The 26,280-nt window shown below is 42.1% G+C and overlaps 1 protein-coding gene across 1 annotated transcript in view; it reads left to right on the forward strand.

Moving 5' to 3' along the window:
* Window positions 1-301: 301 nt before the first annotated feature.
* ZEB1 (zinc finger E-box binding homeobox 1) overlaps window positions 302-26,280 on the forward strand; it is a 123,467-nt gene continuing 97,488 nt past the window's right edge. Inside the window, exon 1 of the mRNA XM_080338661.1 lies at window positions 302-685. Within this exon, the coding sequence (XP_080194787.1) occupies window positions 628-685 (58 nt within the window). The 5' untranslated portion in view covers window positions 302-627. The remainder of the gene's footprint in view (window positions 686-26,280) is intronic.

A 26,280-nucleotide genomic window follows, 5' to 3' on the forward strand; every position in this document is an offset into this window, starting at 1 on the left:
CGGCAGGTGGCGGCGCGGGGGCGAGGGGCAGCTGGGCCGGCCCAGGCTGGGCCCCGCCCGCCCCCGCTCCACCTTGCGCCGAGCAGGCCGCAGGGCAGCGGGCCGGGAGGCACCTGGCAGCGGGACCGCCCGCCCGGAGCGGGAGGCGGGCTGGTCCCTCAACGCGGCGATGCCGGCGGCGGACGCGGGGCGGGCGGAACTCCCCCCGCGGGCCGGGATCCCCCTGCCCTCCCCTGCGTCCCCCCACCCGCTCCCGCCCCCTCGGCCGGCCCCGCCCCGCGGGGATCCCCCCCTGCTGCCGGCGGCGGAGTGCCGGGGGGGGGCGCACCCCTCGGCGGGACGGGGGTCCCCGGGCAGCGCCGCAGCCGCCCCGGGAGCCCCCCCAGCCGCGGCCGCCGCTCCCGGTACCTGCGGCCGCAACTTTTCCCCCGCCGCCGTTCAAACGTCCTGCCGTAAAGCGCCCGTCTCCCCTGGCAACAAGGTTCCGGCCGAGCACTAGGTGTAGGAAGGTGATGTAAAAGTAAAACCACCCAGTGTCGTAAACCAGGTCCGGGGGGAGGGGAGGGGAGGGAGGGGGGAGGGCGGGGGAGGAGGTGACTGGAGCATTTAGACACAAGCGAGAGGATCATGGCGGATGGCCCCAGGTGTAAGCGCAGGAAGCAGGCGAACCCGAGGCGCAATAACGGTCAGTCAGCCCGCGGGGCAGCGGCTGGGCCGCGCCGGGGCGGCGGCGGGGCCGGGGCGGGGGCCGGGCAGAGCCGTCCCGAGCGCGGAGAGGGGAGGTCGGGCGGGCGCGAAAGTAATTTCCCCGCCGCTCCTCGCCGGGAGCCCGGCTCCCTCCGCACCGTTATATCCGCTACCTGGTGCCTCCCTCGCCTTGCTGCCTGCCTCCCTCCTCCGCCTAGCGGTGCCTCCGCACTCCGCCGCCTGTCCGGGACCGTTACACGCTGCCTTCCTCCACACGCCCCGCGACCGCCCCGCCACCGCTGCGGGGAGCGGGCTGGGGCCCCCCCCCGGGCCGCGCCGCCGCCCTCCGGTCCGGGTGGGGACGCTGAGCCCCGCGAGGAGCGGCGCGGGAGTCTCTGTCGCCCGGCCAGCCTCGGCAACCCCAACTCCGAAACTTGTTACCTGCGCGCCCCGTCGGAGCGGAGCCTTCCCCGCCCGCCTGCCCCCCGGCCCTGCGGGCGGGTTCCCCCCGCCACCCGCCCGGGAGCGCTTCTTCGTTGCCCGCCGGAGTTCCCTTGGCTCGCCCGGCAGCGGGCCGGCTTCTCGCTCCCGGCCGGCGGGGCGGGCTGCCGGTCGCCTTTCGGGGGGCGGCTGTGGGGGACGCCAGCCGTCACTGGGGGGGAGGGGGGCACACCCGGGAGCGCGGCTGCGGGCGGCGGGGGAGGCACCGACGCCGCAGCGGGCAGCGATTCGCGCGGGGGCAGCGCGGTGCGGCCGCCCCGGGCCGGCGGGAGGGGACCGGCGCCCCCGCCGCCCGCCCGCTCGCTGCTTTCGCCGCCTGTCCACCGAGAGTCGGTCCCCGGCGGAGCCCCGCGGCCGCGCTGCCTCCCCGGGCCGGGTCCCGGCGGGGCGGTGAGGAAGGGAGGGCAGCGGCGGGGGCGGGCGGCGAAGTTTCTTCCCTTCCCTCTGGCTTCGGAGGTACCTGTTTGTATAATAATGGGTGGTAACGGTTTGGCCGGGGGCCCCCGCTCTGCTCTCCGTGCGTGTGTGACCAACTGCTGCAGTCTATATAAGGAATTACATTTACATTTCAGACCCAAGGGCTGCCGTGGGGTTGGTTTATTTTATTTTTTTTTTTTCCTTTCCCTTTGGTATGTGTGTTACTTTAAGATGCATTTGGAAGGTATACGGCAGGGGGAATAAACGCTCGTAACACCCACTCTGTACTTATTTTCTGGAAAATGGGGAAGTAGTTCGGTTCTTGTAGCGACTCTTCGCAATAGGATCTAAAGCAGGAGATTTTGTAACCTTCCTTGGCAATTTTAGGTTTTATGTGGCATTTCCTGTGCAGGGTCACAGATAGGAAGGCTTTCGCCAGCGATCTGAGATGTTTTCATACGCAGTGGACGGTCTCTGAAATAGACCAGAGTCACGATCGGTCCTTCTCTGTGATCCTGATTGTTTCAGGCGTAATGTGGTGATAAATAGCAGCCTTTCCAGGGGCTAACGAGTTGATTTCATTGCTTTGAACTTAGGAGGGGTTTCTTATTTTCGCTGTGTGCGTTTTCTAGCAAGTGTTTTTGTTTGCACGTTCACGTTATTAATTTCTTGTCGTAGTGTAAATATTTATATTTAGCTCATGATTTCGCTGTGCTAAAGGTAAGTTTGGAAAGTGCTTTTCGCTTTACCTTAAAAATGTTGCTGATCAGAGAAAGGGGCTTTTCTTGTTGCTGACGACATGTGTGTGACATGTGAGTCTGAACCACCCAGCGTCTGTGCAGGAGCTGTAAACATGTTTACCTGAGCAGGAAAGAAAATGGATTTTTCTCTTAAAGATCCAGTGATACACGAATATCATACTCTTAAATGATATCAACAGATGAGTTGGGAGAGAAATTTTCTGAAAACCTGTCTTTTGAAATCAACGGGGAAAAGAGATTCTTGATCGCTGCAGCAAATGGCAACTTGTGCAGGTAGAAAAAAAGATGGTGTTTAGTTTTCTCCTGCATGCATGTCAGCCCCCTCCTGTCTGCTGCTTTCGTTCTCAAGGGAGGGATTTATTTACCACGCTTGCTGTCAGTGTTTTTCCTTTGTGCTTAATATTAGAAAACCAGATTTGAGGCTCTTTAGGACAATTCGTTTTGTCTGCAGCATGTATCACTCACAGAAAACAAAAGGTGTATAAGACGTGGTATCGTTCCAGGTGTCTTTCATCTTCATCACTTTTGGACCTCATCGCTGCACTCTGTGTTTTTTATCAACTAATTCTGCAAGGTAGAATTGTAGTATGTTTTGATTTAGGCTTGTTTTGTTTCCTTTTTTTAAGGAATTAAAACCAACTTAAGTCATTGTGCATTGAAGCATCAGGGTTGGTTAGATAATAGATTCTGGATAATAGAGATTTCTCAGCAGTGGGTTTATGTTTGACTTGCAAATATTACTAAAGAAAATGACTAGAAAAATGTTAACCCTTTAAAATAAATAGGTATGAGACTTTTCTTCTAAATGTACTTCTAAATGTGAATATCTTCTGTTGATGAGAGATCAGCATACAGGAGATGCTCCAGCAACTGGCTTGTTCATAATATACACTAAATCAATTTTATGCTGTTCTAGTTCCTCCACTTTCCCATAGAATGTGAGATGATTAGAGAGACATGCACTTGACATCCAGTATGTCAGTTAATGATAATGGACTGTGGCGTCAAGTTGTTGTATTTTAAACTTTCCTTTTGTTTATCTGTTGATAAACTTAACACAGCTATTCTTGTACTGTAAACTTTTGTTTTTTCCTCTCTCTCTCTCCCCCTCTCTGTGTTTGGGAGCCAGAGCTATACGGTTGCCACTCTGATGCATTAGCTGGAAAGACAGCCTTATCTTCTTAACTCTAGAGCTGGTTCCTTTTCTTCCTTGTTTATGGGCCCCTACAGAAGATCAGCAAAAAGAGAAGATTGGTGCTGCCATTAAAGTCTCCACTTAAAATCTGGCACTTCATACCTGAAGAAAACTATCCTGTGTCATTGTCTTTACTTCTGGCCAGTGCGCAAAAACATCCGCTAAATCAGAGGAGCTGGCAAAGTGTTGGAACCATAGCACCATTCTGATAAAGCAGGAACACGCACTGGTTGGGAGTCTCTCATCCTATCCACCTTTTCCCCTTCTCCCCCCTCCCTTCTCCCCCTCTCTTGATGTATAAATGAAGAGGAAAAAAGAGGGATGTGATTTTTGCCAGTCATCTGCATTGCCACACTGTGCGAATCCTATGTGGACTTTGAATAGATTCAGTATTAGCACAAGTTTTCTTATTTTGAGTTGGCTTGCAGCATCAGGATTAGTTGCCTTTTTAGCATCTCTTATATATATTATAGGCTTGTTTTAACTCTAATTAAACTGCAAAACTAAAAGTAAGACATCTTGTTCTTCAGCAATGCTGTGAGACAAGTAAAGCAAGCCAAATATTTTAAACTTCCCTTACTAGAGAGTTAAAAAGCTATCAACCTTTTATACTGATGTTCTGAAAATAATGTAAGTATGCCCCCAGGTCTTCAGATGCATATTTAATGGTAAAAAGAAGAATGTATGAAACTGAGTAAATTCTGCATGCTGTCAGGAATATGTGAGGAGAGGGTATGAGGCAGGCTTTTACTTTACTCCCTGTTAGCAGTGGATTCATTGCTAAAAGGTTATGTAGATCAACTTGTTAGAGTGCCATTTCAGTTGCTTTACAGTTGGATTTCCTCTCTTTTTATTTTTATTAGATAATAATTTTGTACAAAGTTTTGTTACAAAGCTAAGTACTGTAAGAAGATCATAAATGCCTTTGAATAAGGCAAAAGCATGGCATACTTCTGTTAGCTCCAAGGTGTTAACTACTGGCAGGATGTCAGGTGTTAGTGACGCTTGGGATACAACATTCCCTGTCGTGCCTTTCTTCTCTTGCCTCCCTCCCTTTCTTTTTCACTAGGTACCATGTTTTCACTCCAGCATTAATTTAAATTTGCAATTTGGGAATTGAGGAATGTAGCCTGAGTTAAAATTCCAGGCAAAGTGAACAGGTCTACATGGACAACTGAATTAACTGTTTGAGTCCAGGGAAATATCTCATATAAACAAGTAATACTTCTGTTTTAATGTTAACTTCTGAAATATAATGGGAATACACTTTAAAATGTCATTATTCCTTCATTTTTTTTCCCTCAGTAATTGTTATTTTAACAGTTGTGAAGCAGAGTGTTTTAAGGTAATTAGCTACCTGAGACAGGTTTCTTAAGGCGATCAGTTGCCTGAAACAGTTTTCCTTGTCTCTAGGACTCTGGCAAACATACTGCTGAAATAGTTGATGAAAAGTAGCAAGCAGATGAAACTTCCCTTCTGATATGGGCTTCCCTGTCACAGAAGTCATTCAGATTAATTTTTTTAGTTAAAAGTCTGAGGATTTGACTTCTTTGAACTTAGCCCAAATTTTCTGTTGAACATTTTCTGTTCTACTGGCTGTCCCTCTCCACTGAGTCATTCTCTCGGCTTTGGGCTTTAGGACAGGTCCCGTTAGTAGGGGCCCCAGCTCTCCGCAGGTGAGCTCCTCCCTGGGCCAGGTAGGGCTTCTGCAGCCTCCTCTGCCTCCTTCCCCGCCCGGAGTCTGGTGGTGGTACCAACTTGGCATTTCTTCTTACGGAATTTTCACTGGGGGAAGAGAGAGCCTGGAGTAATCTCAAGTAAAAATATCAGTGCAGTGTCTTCATGTGGAAACATCTGTTTTAATGGGGTTTAAAAATACCAGTGAGGGATGGCAGACATTTTTAACATGCAAGGGACTCTATTACTATGTTAAAGAAATAAGACCAACTTCTGTGAAGTTTGAGTTGTGGGGGTTTTTCCCCTCCCCCCTTTTTTAAACTAATTTTTGGAGCAACTGCTCTCTATTGCAGGGAAACTGTTGGAATTACGTTACCTAGCCAAATGGCTGTTAAGAATCCCTACTTCTAAATTCAGTCATTGCTATTTACCAAAAATATAAGCTCAGTGCTTTCAACTCATTAGCTGTTCGTAGTAATTTCAAAAACTCTAACTAATTGATATTGCAAGCTGATTAGAATATGTTGTGCTTTGTTGACTGTAAATCCAGTATTTAACAGTACATACTGCATCTCTGGAGATCGTAAAGATTTTACTTATGATAGGTTTCACACAAATACATAAAACAAGAGCTTGAAAAAAATTGAAATAATTCTGAGTTTATGTAGGCTTTCATACCAGTTTTCAAAGTACAGTTCCAGATGAACTTTCAAGTGCTTAATATCAGTATTTTTGAAGTTCTGGTCATACTTATCTACATTTTTCAGAAGGGCTCACCAGGTAGGATCTCCTCTGTTATGGGCAAGTAAAGCAGGACCTGGCTTGTATCTGTGGTCTCAGAAACTTCGGTGCTTCATTCTGGCAGCTATAACAGGCCTGTTATTTTTGAGAACTAAATTCTCAAGTGACTTACCCAAGGTCACACAGGAAGTCCATAGCAAGACTGAGTCTCAATCCATTTTTAAATCCTTGGGACTACCTTTGCATTTGACTCGATCTAGAGCCTTAAAGAGAAAGAACAGATTTATCATTCAGCAGTTACTATGCTTCTCAGTTTAAGTATTTAAACTCTTTAAATCTGTTGCCTTGAAATACCTGTACTTTCAACAAACAAGTGGCAATATGCAAAACTCAATTTTCTCTTCAGTCATTTTTAGGTGGTACTGAGGTAGTATCTTCACTGGTGATGTTTCCTGTCTATGTAGTCGATGTCATGATGTGCCAGAGAAGTACAATTTTGTCTTCTGATGTTTTTTATATTCCCAAATCAGAAGTTCAGTGATGTGTAGGTAGACAAAAGTAAAACACAATGGAAGAGAATTGGCTTAAAGGTTACACTGCTCACATCAACCTCCCTGCTCCAATGTGCGGGGTGTTTGGAAGACTGTTTTCTTAGAGGTTGACATCTGGGCAGAGATGATTTAATCAGATATTCGTTTTGCTGGGACAGTAATGACTAAAGAAGAGTATCAGCATGTGGCTGGTGTTTCTAATGTCTGAAAATGATTAAGTAAATTAAAGCATAAATTTCTCAGAAGTGTATAAATAAAGTCAGGCCTGGAAAGTCTACATGACCAGGACAAGCCTGTGCCAGGTCTTGGTGTTATGACCGTGCCCATCTGTCACAGGGGCTGCCGAGGAGAGACCGCGTGGATGGGGGGACCGGGGGCTCACAGGCCCCTGTGGAGAGCGGCCTGGTGTTTTCAGCAGTGGAGATGGGTGCTTCGTCTGGTCACCAGACAGTGCGATGGACCAGTTATGACAGGGACTCTTTCTTATTGGGGGAAATGGTGTCTGATGTCTTCAATAATTAAAATAAAAATCAACAAAACCCCAAGCACACCGTGGAGAGCAGAGGGATGTGTCTCTAAATGGGCAAGGGTGTGTTGGCGAGGGAAAGAGCATGTGTGGAAGCAGGGAGGATGAAAGGGGAAGGGAGGGGAGCAGTCTGCTGCTCACGGAAGGTCTGGTCCCTTATTTCTGATGCACCTTGGTGGCCTTTCAGGGAGCGATGGGTCTGCTCCCTAGCTGGCTGTGTAAGAAGATCACAGCAGGAAGGAGCTTTGATCTCAGTGGACTAGGTGATGTCTTGAAACACTGGGTATTTGGGGGGTTCTATAGGGTTTTGTGGTTGGTTTTCTATAATGCTTTCTACTTCCAGGTAGTATTGGCAAGTTTTTTAAACCTTTCACTAAGCCTTTGCCTCTGATGTTCTGATTTAATCAGTTTCTTGAGCTAATTGTCAAGTACATGGGTATTTCTCAGTCTTGCTTTGCTTTTCTGGCTAATTCTTAGGGTCTTATTTTTAAGTAACAGAAGTTTGATATTTTTAAAACCTGTTGACAGTTGCAGCTTTTCAATCTTAGCACCTTTCTCTTTTAAAGAAAGACTAGGTTTAAGTTTTCATTTTGTATTGAGCTGCAGTCTGTTTATTTAATTATCTGTTTGTCACTTTGTTGCATAGATAAGTAGTATTCCTGTGTGGCAGTTGAGGAAAATGAGAAGCCTAGTCAAGAAGGCTGAGACTTAATGGGTAAAATACTGGCTACACTTAAATGCAGCATAGCTTCATAAATCTATGTCAGTACTCCTGAGAAAAATACTACCCCTATTAACACAGTATGTAAGCACCTTTAAGACAGTCAGAATATATGTACTGAGTATTTTCTTCCTGTGTTTGGGCCTGTACATTTAATTCCTTCTGTGGGTACACGGCAGCGTACATTTACATGTTAGGAGGATAGGTGGTGGTAGAGCAGAAAGAAGAAACTTGTTAAGTTTGTATCTTTATGTGTGGAGCAGCCAGGCAGTGATTCAAATGTTTCAGTTGGTTAGTGCTGAACATATTAACCAGGGCTCTTTAGACTTGCACATTTGTCCCCAAAGTAACCCCAAATAAGGAAGAAAGGAGGCTTTCTTACTTTGTCTTGTTCTGTGCTCGTTTCTGATGCTATTACTGTAGTGTAACTATATCTTTTATTTTAACACGCTTTTTCAGAGCAACAGAAGTTAACTAAAAATATGCTTTCTCATCTTTGAGGAGTCAGCACTGTTTGAAAGCAGCCTGTTTCAGTTCTCTCCTTTTCAGCTGTCATTCCCAGCTGTCACAGTCTCCTTGATGTGAGGACTTTACCCCTGTTGCTGCAAAGCAGTTTGGTTAACAACTGCTGTCACGCAAAGGTTAAAATCTTGTAACTGGCATCCTTTGTTGCTTCCCTGACAAATGTTTGCTTTCGATTTGGTAGCATCTCTGTCTTGCTCTGCCTTCAATGTGTTCCATCCATCCTATTTTTGGAGAACTATGTAAAGCAAATGACCATGTTTAATGATGAATGTATTCTGGATGTGTTAGAGGGTGCAATTATGACTGAGGAGAGAAAGTAAAAAAGATAAATTCAATCCTGTGCTGAGATGACATTCCATCCTATCCAATTAGGATCTGTGAGCATGAGTAGCAGTCCTTGAGTGAAAGGACGTGTAAAATTACTTAAGTGCTAAGATCCCCATCTGATATTGCTGTGTGTCAGAAAGAAAAGAAATTCATTAACTGTCTCTTATGAACTTCTTTTAAGTATGTTTTTGGACATCCTCTGACTTCCCTCAAGCTCTTCTGTGTTTTAGCTTCTCACAAGTCAAGTGTTAGATCAGGAAAGTTGGAGGAACAGGCAAGAGTGCTGGAGATAGATGGATTATAAACCTGACCTTTCAGCATGATTCTGAGAGTGACTTTCATGGACAACACTTGAAATAAAGGGGTTAAAAGAATCTCATGTGGTAGAGAGTATTTTTACCTATGAACTGGTGTGCCTGTCCTCATTAGGATCAAATGCTACTTGGCCCAGTGATGCTACGGAGCACCTTCAGTTACTGTGATATGAAATGTTTTCATTATTTCAGCAAAATTCCTTTTTCAAATTCTGTCTGACAGACACTGAGGGCAGTTTTCTGTTCCATTTTATGGAGACATCTGTCCACAGAGTGTGTATGGGGGAAAGCAAAATGAAATTACAAAACATCACAAATGTGGTGTGATTGAAAAAGGCCTGGGGAAATCTATTCCATCTGAAAAAGTGCAAACTAAAGAACAGAAAAATCAGACCTTAATTACAGGGACTAGGCTGCTGTTTGCTATACTGGTAGATTTGACTTAAAGAAGGAGGTTGTGTTTTTTTGTTTGTCTTTCTAACACCTTCCCCCTACTCCAGTCTAACATAACATTTTTCTTAATGCTAAAAAACATAAGGGAGATGACTTGTCCCTTTTTCCCAAATACACATATTTTTAAATAGTTCTTTCAATGCCTTGAGGAATTTCTGCCTCGTGTCCTTCCAGGTATGCATCAGACTTTCCTTCTTCCTACATTCTAGTCCATGTTATTCTTTCTCTTAAGTTCCTGTCTGCTATCTACTGTAAGTCATGAGAAGTTCTAGACTGGAAAAGGAAGTACCATTCAGCATCTGTTTGCTGTTTAATCTTCCGTCCTGTTTTGGTTTTGTCTTTTCATAGCCTTTCCTTTCCTTTCCTTTTCTCCCCTCCTATTTCTGGTACAGCTGTTTGGTAAATTCAAGCGAAATAGAATCAGTCACATACTACTGGATTCATTTGTCTGTTATTGTTCACAGGAGTGACCTAGGTACAGTTGGCCCCGCAAAGAGCATGAGGTGGTGAAAAAGGCCTTTGAAGCAGATTTGGAGCTGTAATGACTGGCTTCCTTCCCTGCCGCTGTCCCTTCCCCTTCCTCGCAAAGCGTTTTCATTTGAAAAACTAAGGTGTGGTCATCGGGCATATCTGTTTGCAACTTCCAGTAATTTTTTGCTCACTGCTGAGCTACAGCATAATTACATATGCAAATGTAGTATTTTTCCCCCCTCTTACCTTGTACATGTGGGAGAGAAAGATAAGGTTGCAGGGTACCGCTGAGGATGGTGCTGCTGGTGAGAAGGTGCTGCAGATGGCCACAGAAGGAGAGAAGTATGTTCTGCAGGACAAGACTCGTGGGGGATTTCAGAACTTCTGTGACTCAAAGGCAACAAGAAAATACCGTTCTTGCCAACTTTAAATAGGAGCAGATTGTTGGATGACTTGTTATAATAACCTGTTTTGATACATTCTAGCTACCGAGTGCTGAGAGTGAATTTGTGTTAACAATAGGAATTTGGTTTGTAGACATTCATTTGTATAGTTATTATACCCAATAATTTAATCTGTTAGGTTGGCATGAATGCTCCTTGTAGTAACATAAGCTAAACTTCTATCATTCCTTGCAGTCTTGCAATGGTATTAAAACCACAGTAACTAATTCTACAGAAAAGATTATTCTGACAACTTCTGCTCTTCATATTAAGGCTTACTTTGTACTTTTTCCAGATTTTAAATTGACTGCCATATTGTATTCCTGAAACCCTAAATATGTCTTACAACTAGTATAGAAGTAAGGTAGAATCTGTTCTTTTTGGCAATCAAAACACTGGGACTCTTTCTGCACAAAAGTGAAATAATAGCGAACAGAAATGAGAAGCAAAATTGAATTGGTAGTTGTAGCGTAGGAAAAGGGAATAGTTCCAGTGGTACATAGTGCAGTGTAACATGCCGTAGTTCTCTGAATTTCACCATGTGATTAATCATGCCTTCAGGCGTCAGCCTGCGCAGCTGATGTGGTAGTTACATGATGGAGACAGACTTCTCCAAATGATGAGCCAGGTTTGTACCTCAGCATGTGAGTGACTAAAACTAGTGGTGGACTTTCTGTGAGCTAAGCCAGTTCATGTAACAGGGTCAGTTTTACCTTTCCAGCTGAAAAGGATACAAATAGACTTAACTGAATAAAAACTATGATGCACAACAGAGGTTTATGATCCTGACAGAAAATTCTTACAAGGTTTTTTGATGCAAACTATTCCCTGTAGATTCGATGCTCGAAAAATATTTTTGGCAGTGCTGCCTGTGACTCTGCTGAGATGCTTTCCTTCAGAAACACAATAACTAAAGTAGTTAAGAACTCCAGCAAATACGGGCATTTTCTTTGGTTTGTTGTGAAGTGGCAAGCCTTCTCCATTTAATTACACCAACCTCTTAAAAAATATATATATTCCTTGTTATGCAGTATGATCTGCAAATCATTTCACTCCATTTGTTTTTGCATATGTATGATATCACAATAGTTTGAGATATAGGAAAGAACATACAACTTAAAAAAAAATCTAATTTCTGCACAGGTAATAAAATAGAAGTGCTGAAATTGAAAACTTGCCAAATGTCTTATTCTAATAGTTTACAGTTACTTATATTTAGTCTTTATTTCATCTTTCTAACTTCTGCCAATATTTTTTAAGCATTTTGAAGGTCTTGCATAGCAAAATCTCAGAGTAGAAAGATGTTTGAGTTTTCAAGTTACAAGATGCTCACTTACTGAGTAAAGCCTTCCCAGTTTGTGCCTTGAAGTATCTTAAGAGGCATCCTAATTAAGCTTCATTTTTTAAATGTTCATCTGCCTTTAAAGAACTCTTACATCTTCCTTCAACCACAGAAGCATTAAGTAGGACTGCAATCAAATGTATCTCTTGTTGGTTCTTGGGTCTCCTGTTGAAAGGTGCTGTAGCTGAAGGATGTGCGCACAAGCAACCGCGTGTGCTGTTTTCCTGCCTTTTCCTTTTGTCTGTCAGGTTGCTGGCTGATAGCAGATTAACCATCTGAATGTGGGCAGCAGAGAGTAATGGGCTGCACAAAATGCCTGAGGCTTCTTGCATACAATAAAATGACTCCATTATAAAGCAAAAAAATGACAAGCCTGCCGTGAAGGATATCTGTATTGGGAGATGGAGAGAGTAGCCTTTGGTTTATGAGCACGTTAATGGGTGTAAAATAAACTTAATTTTTTGTCAACTGTCTAAAGTGTTCCTAGCTGTTTCACAGAGTAGTGCTGAAGATCCTTCTAGCAGCAAAATACTGATGAGCTAAATGGATGACGTGCTACTTGCAATTCCTGCTTGCTATATATGAGTTGGGGAAGGAAGGGAGTAATAGCATGATGGCTCAGTTTCATTTTCACTGTGCAGGTGTATTTTTTTTTCTTTTCAATTTTTTGTTTCTTGTGTTTCAGTTAGTTACAGGGTTACATAATCTGCCCTGCAGAAGTGTATTTGGCTTATTAAGTCTTTTGGAAGATATGCTAGTATAGATTTGAAGGAAATTGGGCCAGAAACATGGCTGACAGAGACAGAGGGAATCCAGATGTTGGAGGAGGATATAAAATGTAAAGCTGTAGTGAGTGGAATCAAGCAGAGGCACAAGTCTGTGCACAGAAGCAGTAGCAGGAAAAATATCTAGGTTTCCCATCAAAGCTTTAACAGCTATACTTACCCACTGTAAGAAGCTGGTGTTTAAAAATAACCTCTCGATTGTCTACACTTTACTGTATCTATAAGCAGTAGTGGCTGCTTTTGCCCTCTGAACTCCCAGTTACAGATTTCAAGAATATTTGTTGTTGTTGTTTTATGTCATGCAAGCTTTAAAAGGTGCTCTCCCCCCCAAAAAAGGTATACTACTTTCATTTATGCTAAATGGAGGATTTTCCTGGATTGCAATGAAGACAACTAATAATAAACACGGGCTTCCAAACTAACTGACAAGTGAGCATAAAAACAATTCGGTATATAGAACATGGAGGAATTGTTATATCACACAAAACTTGTCCTAAAATTCTTAATTTTAAGGAAATCTCTTGACTGATGTTTGGTTTCATTTGTTTCGCCTGTTAGAAACTGTTCAATATGTCACTGTGGATACAACCTAAGTGAAGTCTGGAAATCTATGCTTTAGCAACAAAATGTACAGATTAGAATTTGTAATAAATAAAATGGGAATAATATTTGAGTAACTTGTGTGTTATTTTTGTCATTCTGTCAGCTTCTGCCAGGTCTCCTTGTGGCTGTTCTGGATGTATATTCCATCTGTTATATGGACAGTGTCCCTTAGAGATCTCCTTTTAGCTGCACTTTACACTCCAACTCTTCCCCGGTCTCTTGGAATAGTTTTCCTTAAGGGAAACCCTTCCTCAAAATGTGTACTTTGTGTGTACTTCTGCCTCTCTCTTTCTCTCCTCCAATAAAGTTGTCCTGTCCAAACCCCCCCCAAAAATAAAAAGGAAACAACTGAGAGTGATCTTGAGACCGACCATACCATTGAGCTCCACGGATGCCGCTCCCTTGATAGCAGTATTAATTCACTTTACCTGCATTTTTATTTTGCAGTTCAGAATTGTTCCTATGATCGTATGAGCTTTTTATGACGCTGAAGACTGTGGCTGCTTGTGAAGAAAGCTACTGATAAAACAAAAGCTTAGTTAACTAACAGTGGGCAGCCTGTAGATGGTGACAAGTAAAATACGTTCCAGGCTAGTTAATTAAGAGAGGGCCTGTGGGTTTTTTCTCCTCTTTCCTTGCCCCACGTGATTGCTGTGGTTTACAGTAGGAAGTCACTAGTTTCTGCAGTCACAAGTGGAAAGGGAGATAGTCACAGGTAAGTAATGCAATTTGAGTAAAAATAAGAAAGTGAACTCTCTTATGGGGGAAGGAGGTAGCTACATATTTTACAAATCTTTCAACATCTGTGACTTAATTGGCACTACTGAAAGCAGTATGTTGTACATTAATGCAGCTTAGGGAAGTTGCATTTATGAATACGAATTAAAAATCTAGAACTATTCTTGCCTCGTGTGCGATTTTTATAACCACAGGTCATACTGAGAAGGCTGGTGCTGCCTTGGATTGACCTGCACTGACATGACTACAGTGTTGTGCTGTGGCTGGTTTTCAGGACAGATTTGGGAACATTGCAGAATACCAAAGACAGAGTGGTAAAACACTTAAAAGCTCAACTTCACTTAACCAGAAGGGACTGCAGAAAAACGTTTTTATTGACGTAGAGGTATTTAGGTAATAGAGAAAAAGTTATTCTTTTGGCAGATAGTTTTACTTGCTGTCTTTTGTGGTGTTTATAATAGACTACAACAGTAGAGTAGCTGGGTAAAATACCATGTATGAGGAAAGGTTGCAGGTATGAAATCTGTGCTGAATTATTCCAAACATAAATAAAAGTGTTGTAATGGGGTATAACATGAGTGGGAGGAAACTTAAAATTTTTACTTCCTAAAGTTGCATGATTACTCTTAATCAGTGGCAAATTATATGGTATGTCAGTCTGTTTGACCAAACTGTAAACCATGTCCAAATGTCCCTTTCAGGCAAATCACTGCAACCAGGAATTTTTGATAACTTCACTTGGGTCTCGTATCTGCTAGTTTGAAAATAAACATTTAGTTAACTAGTGTCATTGAGGTTTTGTATTTAAAAATACACTAGTAAGATATAGTCCTAGTACTAATAAAGAGGATTATATTTCAATTTTAACAGCTTTTGGGTTGATACTTAAGATCACTTTGTCATTTCTTGTTGGCAAGTACTGGTGTAGCAGAGCTGGAATCCCAAGTTTAGGACACCGTAATTATGGCCACGAGCAATAGAGCTCTGGAGTGCCTGAGGTGGTGAGGGGAGAAATCTCAGACCTGGAAATGCATATTTTCAGGTTTAAAAGGTAACCTATTCAGAATATTTATCACTAGATTTAACTGGAAGTACAATGTATTTAAAACTTCCTATGGACAAATTGTCTTTTGTTTGTTGGTTGTAGTGAGGAGGGGGAGGCAAGATCTTAATGTCTTCTCTGTAAAGTATCTAATATATAAAATATGAAATTATAGAAGGCCTTGTACAATTAAAGGTATGATGCTTGTCACAAAATGAGGTGTGGAGGATACAGGCCTGAAAAGGTGCATTCTTGTGTCCTCTCACCAGTTCTGCTTTCCTGAATCCTGATGGCCAACCCTTACCTTAAGCTTTGATAAACACAGTACTGTTGATATATGGAAACTTGTAGTTTTTACAGTGATTTGCTCTTGCTCCCTAGTTCAGTCCAGAACCTTGTAGTTACCTCCATTTTATTTGTCTGCTGTTTTCCAGAGGTAGAACAGAAGTGTGTTTCTGAAGTAGAAGAATTAGAGTATGTATTTTTGTTAACTGAGGTATTGTTTTCATCTTTTCTATTTGTTGTAGGCCCTATGTGAATCCTGGTGACTTCAGTTTTGTGGGATTTCTCTTCTATGAATAGAAAGAAGAGTCTCTTAGATGTGCTTCAGAGACAAATGTTTAAAAACCTCATATTTTTACCTTATCCTAAAATGGTGTAGTTCTTATGAGAAGTTAAAGGTATTGGTACAATGTTGCTCTCCCTCCCAGATGAGGTAGTGAACTGTGTCATGCTTTCTCATCTAGCTGCCCAAGAACTTCAAGATTTTAAGATATGCAGAGCTACAGTGTGTTTTCATCTCCTTTCATCCCTCTCCTTCTCTTTCAAGCAAGACTTATTTTAGAGAAGGGACAAAGCCACTACCAAAAAACTTTAAACCTAACAAAAAAGCCTAATTGATGCTTTTTGAGCTTAAATAAGGCTTCTGGTTATCTATGCTGTAATAATAGTTGGGGTAGGTTTCTTGGAGCAATTCATGCAATTCTGTAAAACCTATGTGGCTATTTCAGAGTACTTCAGTGGACAGTCTGTTACAGTCAGGAACTCTTTCATTTGTGTAACTTGCAAAGACTGAAATGTAATCCTCAGCAGATCAGCTTGTAGTGATGAGAAAAATGAGTGTCACACTCTGTTTTCGAGGAAGTGTGTGTTTGAAATCTTTCAGATTCATTCACATGTGCTTGTCCTCAGGTTTCCTTTTGATTCAGAAGGACGTACCAAAGCATGCTGGTATGACTGCCTTGGATGCTATTCATGATATCAATACACCTGTCATTTGTTTGTTTGGTTTAGGTTGTTCGTTTGTGGTGGCTTTTGTTTTGGTTTGGGTTTTTTTTTGTGGGTTTTTATATATATTTTTTTTTAATTGAATCTTATTCCTCTGTACCTCACTGATTCCTAAACTGTCTGGTAGCCATTTACAGAACTCAGAATATTCTAAAACTAGTAAGCAAAATGCACCAACATGACAAATCTGTTTGCTTACACAGCATGATGGAATAGGAGGGATTTCCAGCCTATCCTGAACTGACCTGCCAGTCACTAGGGGAGCGACATGCTTTGTTCCCACTGAGGGACAGAAAGGATCTGGAGAAAAGTGAGGCCTGTCTTGCCTTGTGATGTCTGTGTTGTCATCCTTGTAGTATCATGTGAGGAAGAACAAGGTGATTTTTAGTCATCTCTCCTGTCCCAAACTCATTAGAAGTATGTCCGTATTTTTTGTTTTTCTCCATTTTTGCAAGTGGGACACTAACAGAAAGCCTGTTACACGTGGGTTTCCATTTAGGCATGAGGGCTCTGGAAAAAAAATATGCAGTTTTTGAGAGGAAATCTACCTTCTATTTAAATTGGATTCTTCTTTATTCATGGGGGAAGGGTGCAGATGAAGAAGTCATATTGAACATCTGGAGGTTTGAGAGGACCTATTTCTTTAGCCAAAAAGAACAAGCATGTTTTGTGCTTCCTTGAGAGTTGTGTTTGGGTTTTTTGTGGTGGTGGTGGGGTTGGTTTGTTTTGTTTGTTTTTTCTCATTTGTCAAAAGGATAAAGGCTATCTTCTGCCCAAAAGTCATTTAAATTGATGCCTGAGTGTATGAGATGAGAGCATGTAATTCAACTAATTCCTGTCAGCTAATGGTGCACGTCCCACAAAGCATGGGCCGACTTGCTGCTTCCTTGAGAAGCAGTCAGTTGTGGGTCCTATGCCTGTCATTACCAAATTGGCTGCCTTTGGAAACCAAGGAATAGATGCTGCTTTTTGGCAGGTGCACTCAAAATACCTCGGCACAAGAGCCAGGGGTAGGAGGAGGAGATGCTCATCTCCTACCATTCAACTTTGGGGAGGTCCATGTTGCTAACAAAGTGACAGAAACCTGTCTGTTTGCCAGCTATGGCAAACCAGCATCCTTACGTGAAACCAACTCCTGTAATAAAGTGAGGCTTGAGATTTTCTCCAGTAAAGAAGTCTACTGATGTCTGCTGGTGGTAACATGCTATGTTGTCCATAATATGTAAAGACATATACCTGTTCCTAGGAAACATTGCCTCAGACGTGCTGCTTTTTAGCAAGTAGACCTCTTCATCTGCAGTAAAAACAAACAGCTTGTTTGCTGAGCTGTGACCTGTTTTGGAGTGACAGTCTTGCAGCTTGCTGAATCGACAGCTGGGCTTACCACTGTGCTGCCTGTAGCTGAGAGCACGCTTCACAAAGGCTTTGGAAAGAATACGTTTGTTTTCCTGCGCTGTTGTTATTTCTCAGCAGGCTTTCAGTTGCTGCTCCCCGACTTGTCATAGCCCCGAAGCTGCTCAGCCTGCTACTGCTTCAAGTTAGTTTCTAATGCACCTTCTTTAAACATCCTTAGTGAAGGTGGGTAGACTCGAATAATATTTGATAAACTGAGAAAAATCAATGAAAAGTTATTTAATAAAGCTTTTTGAGTTCTCTGGTTTAGCTAAGTGATTTAAACATGAGTTTTGTTCTGCTTAAATCAACTGATGAACCTTTAGTTAAGTAGAAAAACTGTGGGGTGGTTTTTTTAAAGGGAGAAGGCATATGAATGCTTTGTTCAGACCTTTCTAATAATAATTCAGTCTTCTGCAGATGCATTATGTGAGTTAACATCAGGGATATGACTGAAAATGAAAATTGTCTTTTCCAGATGAGACAAGTGCCAGTTGTGAAGGATTGAATTTTTGTCCAGAAATTACAGTATCTCTGAGCTAAATTTTGCTAAACATGCTATGAAATATTCTTGGTTGGCATAAACTATATGTTGGTGTCTGTGCTGATGGGCGTTTAAACTAGTCCATTTTAAATCCTAGCAAGCAGCAGCTGAAACGCTGCTGAATGACCTTTGACATAGGGACCCATGAATGCCCCAAGTATGATTTCACTTTCACCACGTTCTTTGTGAATCTGAATGCTTGTCAAATCAGATGTGTGTTTAGACCTTTTCACTGAATGTGCTTGGAGGGAAAGAACAAAGCCTGGGGTCAACTTGGCATAATCCCTGCGTTTATCTTTATTCTTTTATAGTGGCTTGTGGGGGATGGAGTAACTATTCTCTATGAGGTGAAAGTGCAAGTAGAGTGTAGGTAGCCGATCCATCTTTTCTTCCACACTTTCCCAACAACCTAACTGGTCTCCCTTGATTTAGTTGCATTAATGTATGACTGACTAGGCAGATTGGTGGTTGATCCATGTGATCTGCTGTTTGTTCTACCCGTCGCTGTTTTGTAAGTGCTGCACCTACCCGCTGATGTAAACAAGCATGTACAGCTTGTCTTGGTAGCATGTGCAGAAATAGGTCTGTGTTACATAGTGCTTTGTTCTCCTTAGTGGAGATGGGAGAGGAAATAACATGGATTTATATACTACAACTACTTTTGCTACAGTGCAAATCATCTTTTTATTTTAAGAGATTAACAGCTTCATATACTGTACAGCACGTATGTATTTTTTGCTTTTGCAGGCTATTAGTCATACTCAAGCAAGGAGTGACTAAGTATGTTATTACCCATTCAAATTGGGAAAGCCTTTGTCTCTAAGGGAAGAACCGTAGAGTTCTACTAAATGATTGTTATAGACATTTTGCAGTATTTTTAGATTTTACTCCTGTGGTAGATACACTTCACAATACAGGATTGTTTCTGTGTGGAGCTGGAGTGGTCTGAATCTGTAAACGAGCTATTGTGCGGTAAAGTACAAGTGGGTGGAGGAACTATATGACAAAAGGCCTAGTTACCTTTACAGTTTGTTCGCTGTACCTCATACACTTTGTTTCAGAAGAAAAGCACTATTCAAAGACTTGAGTAGAAGGAGGCAGTCTTTCACACGAGGCTTGTGGGAAATTTCTCTCCGACTTGTGGGTTTTTAGCCTGTGTAGCTTTACCCTGTGCCTTCTGAGGCTTTGCCCGAGACAGCTTAGCACGTCTCTCTGAACCCCCTACTCCTTGCGGGGTGAGAACCTTCTGATCTGACACTTCAGCCAGTATTTTCCACCTTACATGTGCACTTGTTTGGGGTTTTTCTCGCATCTTTTTTTTTTAATCAAACTTTGCAAAGTTTATTTGTAAGTAAAAAGGGGGGGTTATTGGTTTTTAGGGGCTTCTGAGCTAGGAAATAACTCACCCTCATTAACTTTGGAGATTAAAAGCAACGTTAAGCAACAAGGAGATTTTTAGTTTATTTTTTTTTAAGAAACCTAGTAAGATTCACCCTGAAAGTGTGAGTGTGCTTTTTAATACTTTTTTTTAAAACAAAACTTTGAAACTTGATGTTCTCTGTGTTAAATCTGCACTTCCCTTAGGCTTCTTCCATGCTTTTCACTGTTTACTTTCTCTTTTATCTTAGGGGATAAGTGCTTAAAAGCCTGTTCATTCTGCTTGAAAACAAACATGCTTCACTCAGCACCCAATTTTCAGCTTTAAACCACTTTCACACAAAGACTTGCTGATGAGCTGGGTGTTTGTTTGTTTTTTGGTTTTGTGTTGTTGTTGCGGTTTTTGTTGTTGTTTGTTTGGTTTTTTTTAAAGGGAGAATTGGGTTATTTCAGTCCCTAGGAAGAGAGGAGAAGGAGTGCTCTGTGCAGAGCAGGGCTCGGCCCCTCTCGCCCTGGCCCTGCTGGGCTGGGGTGGCTGGACATGATGAGCACCCGGCGCAGGCTCCTGCTTCTATGGCAGGGGCGACTGGAGGAGCCCGCAGCCTCTCAGGTCACAGCCCAGCACATAAGCTGGAACAGGCTCCAACCCAGCAGAGCGATTTTAAAATGAAGTAGCAGAGACCTGGACCTATGCCCACGGTAGCTGTCTGTGCTGTGGAGGCAGTAGCCACTGGCAGGAGAGGTATTTGGGGTTAGGAAGCAGTCTGATAGGGTTTCAGTAATGGCTTTCATTCCTTGTTGGCTGCCTCCTTTCAAGTTTTGAATGTGCTAGGAGAGAGACATTTTCAGCCTCCAGTCTGCTTAGTGCTACCAATAACTGCTCTAGGAGGGTAATTCTGGGGAACCTACTCTCATCATGATCTCCTACTGCTTTAAGGAATAAGTTTAGTGCCTTTGTTAAACATTGTCAAAATAATTTTACTGAGTATCTCAGGCTGAGCAGCAAGGTACGTTTTCTGTGTGAGTTTTCCTCCTAGTTGTTAAGCCCCCGCTTTCCATCACAACCCGCCATACTCTGCTCCTTTGGATGTTGCGTTTACCCATCTGAGTGTCACCAGCGTGCATCCTGAAGCCTATATATCTGACTGTGGTGTCTTTGCATGCTTAGTTTAATTGTATAACATCAATAGCAGCAAGAGCTTTGCATCTTAAAACTCCTCTACTCTTGCAGGCTGTAAACTACTTAGTTATATTTAGGATATCCACCTACAAATGCCACAACATTTACTGTTTCACAGTATAGCAAAACTCAGAACAATTCCACCATAGTTGAGTGAAACTCAAACATTTTTCAGAGCTGTTTATGAGCTCTCGTCTATTAATCTTGGATACTTGTAAATAGTACCAGAAAATCCTTTGCTTAAATTAATCAGAGCTAAAAGGCAACAGTCAAATATTCATTTTTGTAATATCGAGGGTTTTTTTAATTGGTGAATCAAACCTCCCTTTCTTAAAATGCCACTTATATAATGGCAGCTTTTCATCCTTTATTTCTGCCTCCCTCCTCTTCTGTCAGACTATGAAACTACATGCTGTGTAAGAGTTTCTCTTTTCTTTATGTTCTCTTTTGCAAGACTGTTTCAGTCTAGAGATGTTAAGGGAGGTTTTCCAGTAACTAATGCTCTCATGGTTAGTCTGTGCCTGCAGAATCTGGTGTGTTCTCTTGGGGTTTTTTTAATTTCTAGTAGTGTGAAGGTGGGATTTGGAGGAGCAGCTGTACCAGCTGTGAAGCGAAAAGGCTGAACTGGAGGAGCAATACTGAAGAAAACAAACCTGCTGTTTTGTACCTAGTTGTGAAGTAGGCCACCCCTAGTTGCTCTTAGGGTCTTCCAAGAAGGTCAGAATAACTGTTCTCCTTCTGCCAGCTTCAGGTGGGAAGACATGCAATAGAGAGAAGAAGCAAGGGAATAAGTTAGTGGCAGAGCAGAGAACAGACAGGCAAGCCTGCTATTAAGCAGCATTGCTTTAAAGTGATATGAATATTAAGGAGGTAACAGTGCTCTTGTTTTTTAGAACTCAGATGATGCTAAAAACGTATCACAGAAACAGCAAAACAATCCAGCTGTGTGCTGCTGATCTAGTTTCACAGTGGATCACAAATGCAGTTTAGTTTAAAGAAGCAGCTATATACTTCAGTAATACCAACAGCTGAAATTCTACAATGTAAACTTAACACGTCTGGTCTTACTGTCCTAAACACAAGTGCTGGGAGAAAAGATGAACTTTATTGTGCCTTAAAGGCTGTCTAACGTGGAATAGTTTAGCCCACAAAGGCATGGGCAGAATTCAAAGCCACAGTTCCTGGCAGAATAGCTGACCAGAAGCCTGCCATGGGGGTTCCTTCAGCTCAGCTGCCCCTGCAACTTGCTACACTTGCAACAGTCTTCTTACTAATGTGGAAAGCTTCCTTCCGAGGCCTGGAGCCTGCCGCCATAAAGCGTTCTTCCAGTCTGTACCAAAGTCTGTATTTGCAGGACGCCACTATGCCCCAATATGGTTTTTAGCTCTTAAAGAATATCTGTATGTTGAACATGTGAACGGCCTCATCTTAAAATGTGATACAAGTGGGTTTGCCTCAAGGTTTCCCACTGGGGACAGTGGAGTTGACTCCTCTAGCATGTCTGGCTACTGACAGCCCCAAGTTTTTTATTCTTATTTGACCTCTAGCTAAATATTATAATTTAGTTATGCTGTAGAATACTGCCGTTGTGAAAGGAAAACTACAAGTTACCTTACCTGTTAATTTAAAGCTGCCTTTAATCCTATTTAAGTGAGAACTACTAAGGACTCAAACAAGGTGACAGCTCTGCACTATTAATATTACAGAATTGGCTCTGGTAGTCATGATGCAATATTAGTAAATGTGTGGAAGTGACGGCTTTTGTGAAATTTCAAAAGGACAGAATAAGGCAGAACCGATATCATGTTATTTACAGCAATACTTTGTTCAGGTCTCCTTGTAACTGCTGCTTGAGTCTATGCTTTTACATCCTGGTCCTTGACTGAAAATAATTCCCGGTCAAGCTGTCAGGTAACCCAAAGGATAAAGAACTAATGAATTGTAGAGAGAGGCGTTGGTCATCCTCTGCCCTGGAGAATCCTGGTCACCAAGAAAACTGCCTGCAGGTGGACCCCTCGCCAGGCCAACTGGTGGTATCTCGGGTCAAGAACACAGCCTGTGTTTCCACTCTTTTGCCTTTTTCTGTGACTGTGTGATACTGAAGGACTGAGAAAGAGAGAGAAGGATTTTAGGCTGCATAATTGTTGAGCATGTGGTCCCAGTGTTATTCTATGGGCAAGCAATTGATGTGGTCCTTGGCTCTGTCAACAAGTGGATCTATGAAAGGCGTAGGATGCAGAGATTATACTCTATACTTATTTTATCTCACAATTGGGACAGATTAAGAACAAGTAGTCAATTTACAGCAATTTAGGGAAGTGGTACTTCATCGTCATATTGTAGTGTCTGAGCATGCCCTAACTCAAATTCTCCTGGCTTCTGTGGTGTAGGATTTTTTCTGTTTTTAAAGAACAGATTATTTTCTTTTACTCAATCTTTATTTAGTTAGTTTTCTAGTTTGTAAGTCCGGTACACATATATAGCAGCTGGTAAAAAATGTGGCACAACTATAACACTTATTAAAAAGAGAAATCCTTGTCAGCCCTTCCCTGCTCACACAGTTCATGAATGAGGGATATTTTTCCTGACCAGTTGTGTGCTGGAAATCATTCAGACATGTTGCTATTTTTAAAGACAACTTTTGTAGGGCAGAATCTCTCCCTCCTTAAGTCTATCTAGAAACCATGTGCTTTTCATGCAGGCTGAAACTTGTATGGAACGTAGTTCAGGAATTCAACCTGTGCTCTATTAGTAGGCTTTCTTATTATACGGACTCGTGTCTTCTCATGAGAATCCTTGTTTGGAGTAGGGTTTTTTAAAGGACCATTCTCCCAGCAGTTGCTTCCAGCGTGTGTATGTTTGGCTTATCAGCAAGCCTATGTACTTTGGCTCTCTAAACTGTAGAGCTGGCTCACGGACTAGAGCACCTAAATTTAGATGCCAGGGTGTGAGCTCGTTGCCTGTGCTCCCATTATAGTCTGCGGAGACCCAGTCAGTGGGCCTGGAGAGCTGTTCAGCTGACTGAACATAGCTATCTGCTTTGGGATGAGCAGAATAGTTCTTTAGATGATACGGATTATAGTAGGAACTTAGGCAGCTAGGTAATGTATTCCTAAATCTAGGTTTCGTTATCTGTGAGCTGTATCTCACCCTAATGCCATTTTTATCAGTTAAAACATCATTTCATGTTCTTTTTGCTGTTAAAACTCCCCTTGAGTTCTTTACTGTGTTACTTTCCTTCGAAAATTATAATAATTGGTGAAATTCCTGAGTGCTAAAAGCTATATCTTGACGATGATACCCGTCTCAATGCTGTCTCTGACAGTCTGATCTGAAGTATCTTCCAGTTCTCCGGGACTCAGAGACTGGTGTCCCATTTCAGCTGGGAAGCAGGTGTCCTGCCCTGCCCCAGGCACCTTCAGAACATTTTGGCGTTGAGCTGGACCCATCTGACTCAAGTGAGGTTTCTGCTCTCTCATAACAGGAAACGAATAAGCTTCTTGGAACCAGTATGTTATCTTGAAGTCTTGTTAGGAAACAGCAATGAAATTGTTCTGTTTTCTCTTGTTCAGTTGCATATGCTATCAGAGTTGGTCACAACTAGCTTTTAACTTAACCTGTTAATTTCTGATTACTTAAATAGCGCTTTTGTACTGCATTGATCATCACAAGTGAAACTGATGTGTGATGCATTGGATTGGCGAGGTTTGATAATGGGAAAAGCTGCTTTGAAGTATGACATGTTGCTATGAAGAGCTAAGAGTATATATATATTTTTTTTTAATATAATAGCAGTGAATTTTTCAGTGCAATGGCATTGAGTTCAATGTGGTTAGAGTAATTGCTAGTTGTTTCAGATCAAGGAAGAGTCAATTGTGTAACTAAGCAACTTAGACGCGAAAGTGCCTTTTCTTACTCCCTTCTTCATTCTGCATATTATATTAATACTTCCTTTTTAAAGGTTTCTTCATAACTGGAGAGCATCTCTCTGGATATTCAGGTTTTGCTGTGCCCTCGATTATTGAGAGTGCTCGCTAACCACAGGATACATTCTGTGCTTAATTAGTGAAGTGGCTGGTGGGGGGACACAGACAAGAACCTAAAGAATGGTTCTTAAACAACTGGCTGGCTTTAGTTAAGTCTGCCACGTTGTGCAGAGGTCTAGCTGAAATTCGTTCATTTTTTGATGTTCATAGTGTACTGTGGGTTTTTTACAGTCTTTTTGACTTTATTTATGGAGATAGAGACTTCTGTAAGAACAAGAGTAGTTTTGTATCCTTGCAATAAATTAGTGGACCACTGAAACTCACGGGAGGTATTCTGTAGGAATTCAGCTTGTAACCGTCTCCTGGAAAATCTCAGATTCTGAGGTCAAGTGATGGGATTGTTTGAACCGTCCCTTCAGGTGTAGATTTCTCAGGAGGCGACTAAGAGGGGATTGTAACTCCTGTTTCTCTGAAAAAACATTCTGTGTTTTTCAGCATCTTGTTCAGCAGATACAAAATCATGCAGTCTGACAAGCACATTTGTGCTTCCATCTCTTCCTTCCCATAACTGTATCAGAGTAGTATCTGTCTACTTTGAAACAGCAGTTTGTATCTGTTTGTTGTGTCATGGTTTTCACTGGAGAGTTGTCAGGTGATTTAAGATTACAGAGGAGATAAGACTATCTGCACAACTGTATTAGAAGTTTTACATTCATTTCTCTGAATTGCCACTGAAAAAAAAAACCAAACAACTAGTTTAATTTCATGGATGAAACATTATATTAATCTATTTCTGTAGAAATCAAAATCTCTCAGTTATACAAGAAGATCTATTAGAAGTCACCACATTCCTTCAACAGTCTGAAAATGTGATGTTTGAGTGAAAATGGTTAATGCACTGTTATCTTCTGATCCTTTTGTTAGTGTAAAGTTTGAGAAGTCTTTAGGAAATATTTTTTTTTCTTTTCAAAAGCATATTTTTAGCTGTTCCAAATATCCTTTTGAAGAATTCAAATGCACATTTGATAGCTAAACCTATGAAATGTAACATAAAATAAACTGGTGGCGTGAAAATAATTTCTCCAATATGTAGCAATAAGTGAGATTATCTCCTCAGAAGGAATCTTCACTTGCTAACTCTTCCTATTGACCTTTCTTTGGGAGATTTCAGTCTTGAATAGATCGTTTCAGTTAGAAAGTAATTACAGGAAACGCTAGAAGTTTCTTCAGACTGTAGTTACCCACTGCTGTCAATGTGCACACACCTTAGAAAGAGTGGTCCTGAAAGATGTTGTGGTTCATGGTGGTGAACTGATTGTGAGCATCCAGGACCTTCAGAAATGGCTCATTTTTTTTTCAGGAAAATTCTAAGGTGCTGCAGTTGTGTATGTCACTAGTGAAGACCAGAGCTAGAATATCATGTCTGCTTCTTGTGCCAGCTCTTCAGAATGGTTGCCAGCATAGCATGATGTACAGGAAAGACTGTGTCTGTGTTCATAATAAAACTAAAACCAACCAAACAACAACAATAAAAAAACCAAAACCACCACCAACAGAAAGAAACTAACATAAAAATTGCAAGAAAACTATTAGTGCTGAGAATAAAGCAACGTAGTTTTTTTACGCGAAAGAAGGATAGGAAGTGCTGTGGTGAGTCTCATAGCTCAAGGGCAGATGTGAAATCTGACCCTGGG

This window comes from Nesoenas mayeri (genome assembly GCF_963082525.1).
Source record: "Nesoenas mayeri genome assembly, chromosome: 2".
Classification (NCBI taxonomy): Eukaryota; Metazoa; Chordata; class Aves; order Columbiformes; family Columbidae; genus Nesoenas; species Nesoenas mayeri.